The sequence below is a fragment of the Somniosus microcephalus genome, chromosome 7, assembly GCF_052327205.1.
Source record: "Somniosus microcephalus isolate GS21.2 chromosome 7, FLI_Smic_1.0, whole genome shotgun sequence".
In the NCBI taxonomy this organism is placed as follows: domain Eukaryota; kingdom Metazoa; phylum Chordata; class Chondrichthyes; order Squaliformes; family Somniosidae; genus Somniosus; species Somniosus microcephalus.
In genome coordinates, this window is record NC_140993.1 from 63,518,882 (window position 1) to 63,531,711 (window position 12,830).

The 12,830-nt window shown below is 41.8% G+C and overlaps 1 protein-coding gene across 2 annotated transcripts in view; it reads left to right on the top strand.

The window, feature by feature from the left end:
• Positions 1-12,830, top strand: part of oxsr1b (oxidative stress responsive kinase 1b) — a 257,293-nt gene that overhangs the window by 237,661 nt on the left and 6,802 nt on the right. The window contains exons 16-17 of one of the 2 annotated variants that reach the window (XR_015078974.1): positions 7,699-7,751; positions 9,198-9,221. Coding sequence is in view for 1 of the 2 variants with exons in the window: in XM_085992508.1 (XP_085848634.1) it covers positions 7,699-7,751; positions 9,198-9,266 (122 nt within the window). In the remaining variant the exon portion in view is untranslated. Of the gene's footprint in view, positions 1-7,698; positions 7,752-9,197; positions 9,267-12,830 lie in introns of those variants that run through there. The other variant, XM_085992508.1, reaches the window with a different exon arrangement.

A 12,830-nucleotide genomic window follows, 5' to 3' on the forward strand; every position in this document is an offset into this window, starting at 1 on the left:
AGAAGTAAATTTAGGGGAACATCTAGGCAATAGTGACTATAATATAATACACTTTAAGATAATAGAGAAGGACATAAGTATGACAAAAACCAGGTTAATAGATTGGCGAAAAGCTGATTTTGAGGGGCTGAGAATAGAACTTGAAGATAAAATGAGCAACAATATTGGCAAACAACAATGTAGAACGACAATGGGAAACATTTAAAACGGTGTTCAACAGCGTGCAGGAAAAATATATTCCGCTAAAAGGAAAGAACAAACTAAACACTAATGAGACTCCATGGATGAATAAAAACATAAGGGAACAATTGAGGGTAAGCAAAGAGGCATACATTAACTACAGAGACCGCAGAGGAGTACATGATGAGAGAGAATACGAAGGGATTAGGAGAGAAGTCAAAAAAACAATTAGGAAGGCAAAGAGGAACTATGAAATTAAATTATCAAGGAACAAAACAAAATAGTAAAATATTTTACAAGCACATCAATAAAAAAAGGAAGGTTGGGATGCAAATAGGGCTATTAAGGGATAGACAGGACAATACCACAGGTAACGATAGAGAGATGGCAGAAATAGTAAATCATTATTTTGCTTCGGTATTTACCAGAGAGAGAACAGGTGGATATGACATTGGATGAGATGAGTAATGAGAAGTGCATTTAAATTTTTTTTTAAAAGGGGATATATTAACTTATCGACTCAAACTCAGGATAAAACCCCTGGTCCGGATGGATTGCATCCACGCATTTTAAAAGAATCTAGCGAAGAGATAGCAGAGGCATTACTACACATATTTAATAATTCGTTAGAAAAAGGTGTAGTGCCAGAGGACTGGCGGATAGCTAACGTAATACCTATATTTATTTAAGAAGAGGGATAGAACATGTCCAGGGAATTATAGACCAGTCAGCTTAACATCGGTGGTAGGAAAAATAATGGAATCCCTACTAAAGGAGAAAATAGAAGAACATCTAGAAACAAAAAGTGTAATAATGAATAGTCACCATGGATTTCAAAAGGGAAAATCTTGCTTGACCAACCTCCTTGAATTTTTTGAAGAGGTAAGAGACAGTAGACAATGATAATGCAGTCGATGTAATTTATCTAGATTTTCAAAAGGCCTTCGATAAGGTACCCCATAATAGACTAATGAATAAGGTCAGAGAATGTGGAATCGGGACAAGTAGCAGAATGGATTGCTAGCTGGCTTCAAGACAGAAAGCAGACAGTAGGGGTAAAGGGTAGCTATTCACAGTGGCAGAAGGTGGGTAGTGGTGTTCCACAAGGATCAGTGCTGGGACCACTGCTGTTCACAATTTACATTAACGATTTAGACTTTGGAATCAAAAACACAATTTCTAAATTTACAGATGATACCAAATTGGGGGGGATAGTCAATACTGAGGAGGACTGCTACAAATTACAGGAGGACATTAATAAACTTGCAGAATGGGCATACAATTGGCAAATGAAGTTCAACACAGATAAATGTGAGGTATTACATTTTGGTAGGAAGAATAGGGAAGTCACTTATTACTTGGAGGGTGAGAGCCTGGGTAGAGGAACAAAGGGAAGTTACGGCACAGGTTAGCAAGGCCATAAAAAAGCAAACCAAGCACTAGGGTTTATTTCTAGAGGTAGTTGAAAAGTAGGGAATTTATGCTAAACCTGTATCGAACCTTGGTTAGACCTCGCTTGGACTACTGCGTACAGTCCTGTCACCATATTATGAAAAGGATATAGAGGCACTGGAGAGGATGCGGAGAAGATTTACAAGGATGATCCCAAAAATGAGAGGGTATACATATCAGGAAAGGATGAACAGAGTGGGTCTCTTTTCACTTGAAAAAAGAAGGGTGACCCGGAGTGGATACAGAAAGAATGTTTCCACTTGTAGGGAAGAGCATAACTAGAAGCCGTCAATATAAGATAATCACAAAGAAATCCAAAAGGGAATTTAGAAGAAACTTCCTACCCAAAGAGTGGTGAGAATGTGGAATTTGTTACCACAGAGTTGTTGCAGTGAATAGTATAGATGCATTTAAGAGGAGGTTGGACAAACATGAGGGAGAAGGGAATAGAGGGTTACGCTGAAAGATTTAGATGAGGAAAGGCGGGAGGAGGCTCAAGTGGAGCATAAATGCTGGCGTGGACTGGTTGGGCCGAATGGCCTGTTTCTGTGCCGTATATCACATGTAATACTACGTCCTGCTAGACCCATTAATGTCATGTCATCATCTTCAAGTAGGTCAGTTTGTTAGCTTGTTAAACAGATCTTGAATTTAAGGAGATGAATTATTCGCAGTTGAAGTTATTTGTCCTTTGGTTACATCATAAGTAATGGATATAACTGACTAAAACACATTACATTTATCCATGCAGTATTGCACATATAACTGTAGCCTGTGTAAAACTTAGCTGAACCTATTGACTTAATTACAGATGCCCCTTAAATTATCAGCAATTTAGCCATACAGGATGATGTGCTCCTGAATTTCTACGTCTTTGCATTCAAAGGATAAATTGATACAGATCAGGAGTTGCATGTTTTTTTTATTGAGAACGCAAGGTTGAAGACCAAGGTTCAAATGGGTAAGAAAGAAGATGTGAATCAGGAAATGGTGATCAGGTATATTAAACTTACATTGAAAAGCCTGAAGATTGTTGGAGAAAGGAGAAGGGAATTAAGGAGTTGCACAGTTTGAGGTCTTGTGAGAGAGAGAGAGTTAAAACTGAGAGATGATTCTTAATTCCATCAAAGGTCATTTTGGTAGAAGTAGTTTTGCATTCTAGCAGGTGGTGCTGTGGAATCTGCCCTTGTACATTGCAGGGTTGTTTCTGAGAAAGATTAACAACTGAACATAAAGCTTAGTTGGAACATCATTGTTCGTGACTTTGCTTTAATTCTTTGTTGTTTAGCAATAAACACTGGAAACATTTTAGCATCTAGGTAATGAATTTCTGAAGCAAAGTTTGTTAGTTTAACTGCAATCTAATTCACTGTTAATGAGTATCCAGCAGTACAAAGATTGGGCTGATGCAATTTTATTCAATAATTTTGCTCTTTCAGGATCAGAGGGAGCTGCGATTCAAAACTCCAATATTTTCAAAAAGGGATAATTTGTATTTATGAATTAAATATCACACTGAGGTAGATTTTTCTCTTCAGGTCCCAAGCATAAGCACTTACCTCAAATTTAGACAACCTCTACATGAGGTACTGAAGTTATTAGGAGGAAAATCGTTGTGTCCAAATTTGCACTTAATGCTTACACCCTGCTAAATTTGAGTGCTGAGGTGAAAATTTCCACCCCGCTTTCTTTTGTGAACCATTCAATTTAAATAACACTTAACAAAATAATTAGTAGCCTATTAAATTGCTCAACCTGTAAGTGCCCTGCTTGCACATGGTATCCAGGTTTGATTCCCAGTCTGTGCTGAGTTAACTATTCAAAGCTTAGGGTTGTTACATTTAGGGTCAAAGGCTTAACATTAGGGAGATGAATCAGCCAGTATTCCCAATGCAGATCACGAGCCAGTGACTCCAGACGGCGACTGAGGACAGATGTGACTTTGTTGTGATGCATATCCCCCGCCTCCCTCCTTATACATGCGCGCACATTCAAATATCATCCCAGCATACTCTAATATATGATATGATGATGGATGGCTATTTGAGTGAAGTTGTTGCATCTGTGGAACCATAACCCCAAGAAGGAGGCAGCACTTTCAAAAGGAGGGGGGAAAAAATTCAATGGCAGGGGAAAAATTAACATTCCAAATTTGTCTCAACTTCTAGCTTAACTTGGGGAACCCATTTATACATAAAAGCTTTAAACAATTCAATCTAAGCACCACAGCCTCGGTTGAGTGTAAGATAAGGTAACGAAAAGAGGGCCATATAGCCCATTTCTTCCAGCAGATCGTACAGTTTGAGCTGTAGGCTTCAGCCAGCACATTAATCACTGAAGAATGAAGAAGGAACCCAGTTGAAACTTGCAGAAAGAATTTTCTCCATAATCCCTAAAGGAATCTATTTGCCATTTCAATCTGCCATTCAATCTCCTGAGGTCCCCAGCATCACAGATGCCAGTCTTCAGCCCATTCAATTCACTCCACGTGATGTCAAGAAACGGCTGAAGACACTGGATACTGCAAAGGCTGTGGGCCCTGACAACATTCCGGCAATAGTACTGAAGACTTGTGCTCCAGAACTAGCTGCGCCCCTAGCCAAGCTGTTCCAGTACAGCTACAACACTGGCATCTACCCGGCACTGTGGAAAATTGCCCAAGTATGTCCTGTCTACAAAGAGCAGGACAAATCTGACCCGGCCAATTACCGTCCCATCAGTCTACTCTCAATCATCAGCAAAGTGATGGAAGGTGTCGTCGACAGTGCTATCAAGCGGCACTTACTCAGCAATAACCTGCCAACTGACGCCCAGTTTGGGTTCCGCCAGGGCCACTCGGCTCCTGACCTCATTACCGCCTTGGTCCAAACATGGACAAAAGAGCTGAATTCAAGAGGTGAGGTGAGAGTGACTGCCCTTGACATCAAGGCAGCATTTGATCGAGTGTGGCATCAAGGAGTCCTAGCAAAACTGAAGTCAAGGGGAAAACTCTCCATTGGTTGGAATCATACCTAGCACAAAGGAAGTTGGCTGTGGTTGTTGGAGGTCATTCATCTCAATCACATGACATCACTGCAGGAGTTCCTCAGGGCAGTGTCCTAGGCCCAACCATCAGCTGTTTCATCAATGACCTTCCCTCCATCATGAGGTCAGAAGTGGGGATGTTCGCTGATGATTGCACACTGTTCAGCACCATTCGAGACTCATCAGATACTGACGCAGTCCGTGTCCATATGCAGCAAGACCTGGACAACATTCAGACTTGGGCTGACAAGTGGCAAGTAACATTCGCACCACACAAGTGCCAGGCAATGACCATCTCCAACAAGCGAGACTCTAACAAACTCCCCTTGACATTCAATGGCATTACCATTGCTGAATCCCCCACTATCAACATCCTGGGGGTTACCATTGATCAGAAACTGAACTGGACCAGCCATATAAATACTGTGGCTACAAGAGCAGGCCAGAGGCTGGGAATTCTGCAGCGAGTGTCTCACCTCCTGACTCCCCAAAGCCTTTCCACCATCTACAAGGCACAAGTCAGGAGTGTGATGGAATACTCTCCACTTGCCTGGATGAGTGCAGCTCCAACAACACTCAAAAAGCTCGACACCATTCAGGATAAAGCAGCCCGCTTGATTGGCACTCCATCCACCACCTTCAGCATTCACTCCCTCCACCACAGGCGCACTGTGGCTGCAGTGTGTACCATCTACAAGATGCACTGCAGCAACTCGCCAAAGCTCCTTCAACAGCACCTTCCAAACCCGCGACCTCTACCACTTAGAAGGACAAGGGCAGCAGACGCATGGGAACATCACCACCTACAAGTTCCCCTCCAAGCCACACACCATCCTGACTTGGACCTGTATCGCTGTTCCTTCACTGTCGCTGGGCCAAAATCCTGGAACTCCCTAACAGCATTGTGGGTGTACCTACACCATATAGACTGCAGCGGTTCAAGAAGGCGGCTCACCACCATCTTCTCGAGGGCAATTCGGGATGGGCACTAAATGCAGGCCTAGCCAGCGACGGCCACATCCCATCAATGAATTAAAATAAATAAATAAATAAACCCAGACCACTTGCATTCCTCAGCTTAATTTCCATGGCCCAACAGAACCAGAACCACTGTGTTATTTGGGGCATTTTTGCCAAATTTCACCCAATTTTTAAAAAAATCACCAAACCACTACTTGGAGAACTGGAAAAGACCTAGTCCCAGTGACTAGGAAATGATATATACCACGATACCTGTCATACTCCTCTGTCAAATGTTTCTCCAAGTACTTCTAGTCTCTTTTATTCCTGGTGTCTAACCTATTGCACAACCCAGTCTCCACGTCGCCTACATGTCTTGCTGAATTGTTTTTTTTTGTTTGTTTCTTCATCCTTCTTTGTGTACAATGGGTACTGCATGATGCCGAGGAGCACATTGGAAGAGAAATATGTGTTGGGGAATATTAGTAATTCTGTCATTTAGTTCTGATAATCTAAAGGATGAAAATAAAGCTGGAGTAGTTCATCAACATAACCCTAACTGCTTTAAGCTGACTTCCAGTTACTATATTTTAACATATAATCTGTAAATAATAGTGAAAAATCTAATTGTGTTTACACTTATGTAGTGGATAGAAAGAGGTTATAGGGGACTTATAGAGCTTATACAAGGTAACTAACTGCATAGGAAAGATGCATTGTGGCACAGTGTATGGAAGCCTTGGTGTTGGAGCATGTTGTGTCCTGGTGTGTGGCAGCACATCAACTCATCTATGATGAGCTACTTTGGGGGGATGTGTAATGTAGAGGCCTGGTGTCCTTGTGCAGGGTGGGAAAGAAAAATCTAACTGCTGAGTGCCCCCAAGCATTATGAGCTGATGACTGACAGTGAATGACCTTCCCTCAGCTGTGCATGGCACATACTGAAAGGGAAAGAAATAAGGGGATTTGTGCTCTCTGTAAAAAGCTTTAACGAAATGAACCAGAAAAATACCACGCCTTTTATAAAATAAATAATGAGAGTTAATTATACGTATAAGATCCCAGAGGGACCCTGGTTCTAAATGGTTAGATTTATTAAGCATAAGCAAGACTTAATACATTACAGTATTCGAGCAGCAGTTTACAGTGTGTAATTGAGGCTTGTATTACCCCGTTATAATCTGGGTAGAAGCACAACCATGAGTAAGCTGCACTCGGTTCTCGTCTCTTTGTTTCCCTGGTGTCTCCTTGATTCTTCCTGAAATCTTCTAAACCTTGTGGCTGTTAAGATCCCCTTCTTATACCCTTGCACTCATTCAAAACCTATGGAGTCTTACTGAACCAATCACTGGCTTACACCCAAAATCCAATCATAGAGATACCACGTCTGCAGTTCCTTGGCTTACGCAGGTTTCTAGTCTCATGACACCTATTCTGCTTTTTGACCATCAAGACTCATATATTTGGGATAGTTATGGCAACACAAAAGGAACATGTCTCCACAGTGCAGAAATATGGTGTCCTTGTTGTTAATTCATTGCAGACATCATAACATTCCAACACAGTGACAGCTACACTTGACCTTGCTTCCTAGGTTAGCTGCACTCATCCTTACTATTGGCTAATATCCAACTTTCTCCCTATTAGACTTTCGCAATCCCTTTTCTTACCCCAGACCGTCTGGTTACAGCTTACTCACAGACTTTTAATTATAAGCAAAAGGGTTACAAATCAAATATAATTCAGGTTATCATTGCTGATTATATTGATGATTACAGACTTCTACATTTAATTCTTACACACGATTATAAATTCATTCCTGATGATTATAAGATATTGAGGATTGTAAGATATTAAAACAAGTACTCTTATTTTATATTAAAAAAAAAAAAAATCAACTAATCCATGATAATCTTACATATGTTCAATAAGTAAGTTAAGATTCAGAGTGAGTGATTACAATGTTACCTGAATCCTTCATTAAATTACTATATTATGCCTTTCATCTAGCATATATAACTGACCTCTAACACAGACGTTTTGAGCAGTAGTTGATCATTGGAAAATGTCCTTTTTTCACAGGAATTTGAAGAAGGAGCTGAATGACATAAGATTTGAATTTACTCCAGGTAGAGGTAAGATGTTCCTTCATTTTTGTTGGCCCATATTTTTGATCTCATGCTCCAGGTGAGAGGTGAGGGATGTCAATGTTGGGAACCTGCTGCCATTATTGAACATTTATGGATCAGATATAAAGTAAAACTCCCTTTTACTTTGGCCCATTAAGGTGTCTTAACCCCCAACCACAGAAAAATACCCACATTTCCATTTCCCACGGTCAGCCCTCTAACTGCAGCTATTGATTTGTGTCGAATAGTGCACAGGTTTGTGGTGTGAGCCAGCACACACTTGGTGTTTGGGACTTCCCAGTTCCAATAGAAAGACCAGGGTTCTCAGGAGTTTGGATGACTTGGTGATGTTTTTCCTTCTCCTTTCATTTTATAATCGCCTTGCACTACGGAAAACAATGTATTATTGATCTGCTCCATGAATGCCACTGTAAAGCTGGGCATCAGGAATACAGATAAAAGTAACTAAACCGGCCTGTCTCTCTGTTTAATACCTCCATAGAACTATGACTAAGATTGGAAACCACTTTGTGAATAGCTGAGTGTATAACTTTCTGGTACTCTGTGCTGACTGTGCATAGATTCTGAATGTCCCTGAATTGTGAAACAGCTTTGTAAAATGTACTGAGCCAGCTGTTCTGTCGTCTTCCACATCCTTTTAAATCAGTTTTGTTTTGATGATCAAAAGTTCACCCATGAATGGAGTTAATCAGTGGATATACTATGTCACCACACACTGATCTTTCAAACCAAAAGCACAAATTATTAAAAAGGGTTTACCTTTGAGTGCTGGATTTTGAGAAATGGTGGGACACTACTTTCCAGTTAATTCCAATTTAATGCAGTTGTTTTGTAAGTGAGCTGATTATGTGACATTTAGTACTCTGTTATTTTTCAGAACTCTACTTATCCCCCCTCTCCCCCACTTCAGTTTTCTCCAAGTCTTTCCTGAATAGTTCATGCTGTGGGGTATGATTTCATGAGTGCCAGCAGCCCCCCCAGTATTCCAGCCAAGTGGCCATTCATCACATGCACAACAAGTGTCAGCAGGTTATTTGACCAGTGAAGGCAGCAAAGCGAAGCGCAATCCTGTCCTCGCCCTATGTGCACTTCCCAGCAAGCATCATTGGGTAGGCAGCAGGAGGCCTTGCTGATCTTTCTCTCATTCCCTTACGTAGTGTTCCAGCATCCTAATTGCTATCTTGGGTGAGATCAGCTAACTCGGCACAGATAGGATTGAACCTGGGACCTTCACTGTCTGTCTGAGTTCCACACTGAGCAGTGCCAACTTGGCTATTGAGAGAGCCAAAAATGTTTTTTTTTTTTTTTTTTAAAACATAATGTAGGAGTTCAGATGAAAAATGAATCGTTAAAATTTTTAAATAGGTATAACATATTGGTCGGCCTTCGACTAACTGTGTAATTAACAAGTACATACATTTGTTCTGACAGATACAGCAGATGGTGTTTCCCAAGAACTTGTCTCTGCAGGTCTGGTTGATGGAAAAGATGTAGTAATAGGTAACTATTGCCAGGACTGCACTGTATAGTATCTAAATTTGAGGATTTATTTTTCTTGGAAGATATTCTCTCACTCTCACACTGGATATGGTAGTGCAGTGGATATATTACTGGACTAGTAATCCAGAGGCCTGGAATAATAATGCTGAGAACGTGAGCTCAAATCCCACCATGGCACTTTGAGAATTTCGTTTTTAAAAAATGGAAGTAAAAAGTTAGCATTAGTAAATGTAATTGTGAAGCCATAAAAACCCACCACTACCTTCTCCAGGGCAACTAGGGATGGGCAATAAATGCTGACCTTGCCAGCAACGCCCACATCCCGAGAATGAACTTTAAAATGATTTGACTTTGTTTTTTTTTCCCATCTCTTGGGTGAACGCGAGGATGGAATATTCTTGTGGGCGGTGACATGCTCAGCGGCTCTGGGTGAGATGAGCCAGTTTTGGTGCTGCAGGGGCCTGCTGCCTATAGGTCAATCACTGTGTGATTGATGGCAGCTCATTTACAGTTAGGTCAGCAACGCAAAACATCCCGCTTTCCCAGCTGTAAGAACTGTGCTGGAAAGAGGAAACAATGAGAGGAGATGGAAATTAAAAGCTACTAGTTAACCTTTAGCCTGAAAGATCTTCAAATCCAGTTTTAATATAAAAATCTATACGGTTTAAAAAGGCTGAGGTTTTAAAAAAATATTTAAATGTACGATGCTGTGCATTGGTACTTCAATGCATCAAGTGATGGACTCTGCTGTTCCTCTTACGTTCCCATTGTCCACCTGGGAGGAATATTGTGATGGGCAGCTGTCTCCCTATTCGACTAACCAGTTGTGTATCTTTTAGCAGACAATGTTGGTAGCAGAGGCTGGGGAGTTGGTTGCCAGCGCACTGAGGAAGAGGGAGGGAGCATTGGTTGAAAATTAGCTGCTACTTTGGGGTGGAAATTAAATGTTTGAACTATGCCGACTCTGTCTGATCTGCCTTGATTGTGTTGGTCCTTTCTGATCAAGACTACTTCTGGTGCGGTAATATGCATGCAAAAATGGACAATTTAATTTCAGCAGAAATAAATTCAATGATAAGTACATTTAATATTATTGAGAGTGGAAATTAGCCTTGGTAGCACAAAACAAGCAGTCTCGCTTCAGCAGCCAGTTATACATTCCACCCGCTATTCAGTTCCATTGATTTCAATGTCGGGCGTATAACTGGCAGGCAAAGCGAGACCGCCAGTTCTGCACTACTGCCCAAGACTAATTTCTATCATTATTTTCTATTTTATTGGCCTTAGCCCTCTCCCTAGCCAGACTTCCTCATTGATGGGACTTTGAGGGGTCGACCTTTTAATGGGAGCTAGGATACATCCAATTTGGCTCCAGATAACTCTGTAACCCAATGCCCCATTTGGTAGGATGTTCCTAGTTTGACCAGCAGCAAGCAGTTTACTCAGCCATTGAGATTAGTGTAGAAACCTAGGAGTGCACAGGTCCAGAATAAAACCACAGCCTCTCTTCCATCTCTCATCTTCCACTCACCAATGTCATCACTATACTTATTTTGTTGAAGTTCACCCTTGATCCCTTCCCTTCCCAGCTCGTGAGCATCCAACTTCACCCTCTGCCCCATTACCACAGACATCATCAACCTGCCCCTATTCTCTGGTTCATTCCCTACACTTTTCAAAACTGCTGTCATCACTCCCCACCTCCCCCTCAAAGCTGCACTCAATTCCTCCATCCTTTCTCCAGCTACCATCCAACCTTTAACCTTCTTTCTAAAGTTCTCACATATGTCTCACATCAATACTCCCACCTCTCGCACTACTCCCTCATTGAAGCCCTCTAGTCAGGTTCTGCCATGCTCACAGCACCAAAGCTACACTATTCAAAGCCAACCCTGTTCCCTCTCGACCGCTTCGATGCCTGTTGCAGTATAGATATTTCTTCTCTGGATGCGGGCAGTGCTGGTAAGGTCACCAGTTCCCCTGAGAAGGTGGCAGTGTGCCATCTCCTTGAACTACTTTCAGTCTTTGTGATGATGCTTCCATGATGGTGTTGGGTTTGGAATTCCAGGATTTTGACTTGGAGATGATAAAGGAACGGTAGTATGTCATTCAGGGTGGTATGAAATTGGGCAGGAAACTTCGAGGTAATGGTGTTCCCATGATCTTGCTGCTCTTGTCATTCTTGGTACTAGAGGTTCTCAGTTGGTCGCAGTCTCTTGATGCAGAAAATTGTGGGATTGATCCAAAGCCCAGAGCATATTCTAGACTGCCACTGAAGGAGTGCTGCATGTCAGAAGTGCCATCTTTTGGATGCTAAACCAAGTTCTGGTGTCACTGTTGAAGAAAAAGCAGCAACTTCTCCTGGTCTCTTGGCTAACTTTCCTCCCTCAATCAACACAGCCATTTATCTGATTGCTGTTTGTGTAACATTGCTGGCTGTCACTCCCAAGAAAAAAAGTAATTAATTCTTTGTGAAGCACTTTGTGACACTTAATAATGGTAGATAAATATTTGCCACTGGAAAATTGCAATCTGGAAACATACTCAGTAAACCAGGATGGATTCAATGTGGGTAGGAACATAACATAAGAAATAGGAGCAGGAGTAGGCCAATCGGCCCCTCGAGCCTGCTCCGCCATTCAATAATATCATGGCTGATCTGATCCTTACTGCCAATCTACTATCACAGAACCATCTCCTGAATCTAACAGAATTAGACACACGAAATAGGAGCAGGATCAGGCTACACGGCCCCTGGGCCCGCTCCGCTACTCACAGGGCCATGTCCGATCCGAACCTAGACTCATGTCCAAGTTCCTGCCCGCTCCCTGTAACCCTTAATTCCCTTTACTTCTAGGAAACTGTCTATTTCTGTTTTAAATTTATGTAATGATGTAGCTTCTACAGCTTTTTGGGGCAGCATATTCCATGGACCTACCACCCTCTGAATGAAGTAGTTCCTCCTCATCTCAGTTTTGAAAGAGCAGCCCCTTATTCTAAGACTATGCCCCCTAGTTCTAGTTTCACCCATCATCGGGAACATCCTCCCCGCATCCACCCGATCCAACCCCTTCACAATCTTATATGTTTCAATAAGATCGCCTCTCATTCTTCTGAACTCCAATGAGTAGAGTCCCAATCTACTCAACCTCTCCTCATATGTCCAGCCCCTCATCCCCGGGATTAACCGAGTGAACCTTCTTTGTACTGACTCGAGAGCAAGTATGTCTTTTCTTAAGTATGGACACCAAAACTGTATGCAGTATTCCAGGTGCGGTCTCACCAATACCTTGTACAACTGAAGCAATACCCCCCTATTTTTATATTCTATCCCCCTAGCAATGAAAGCCAACATTCCATTGGCCTTCTTAATCACTTGCTGCACCTGCATACTAACCTTTTGAGTTTCGTGCACCAGGACCCCCAGATCCCTTTGTACTTTCCAGTTTCTTGCCATTAAGATAATAACTTGCTCTACGATTTTTCCTGCCAAAGTGCATAACCTCACACTTTCCAGTATTGTATTCCATCTGCCAAATCTCTGCCCACTTACTTAGCCTGTCT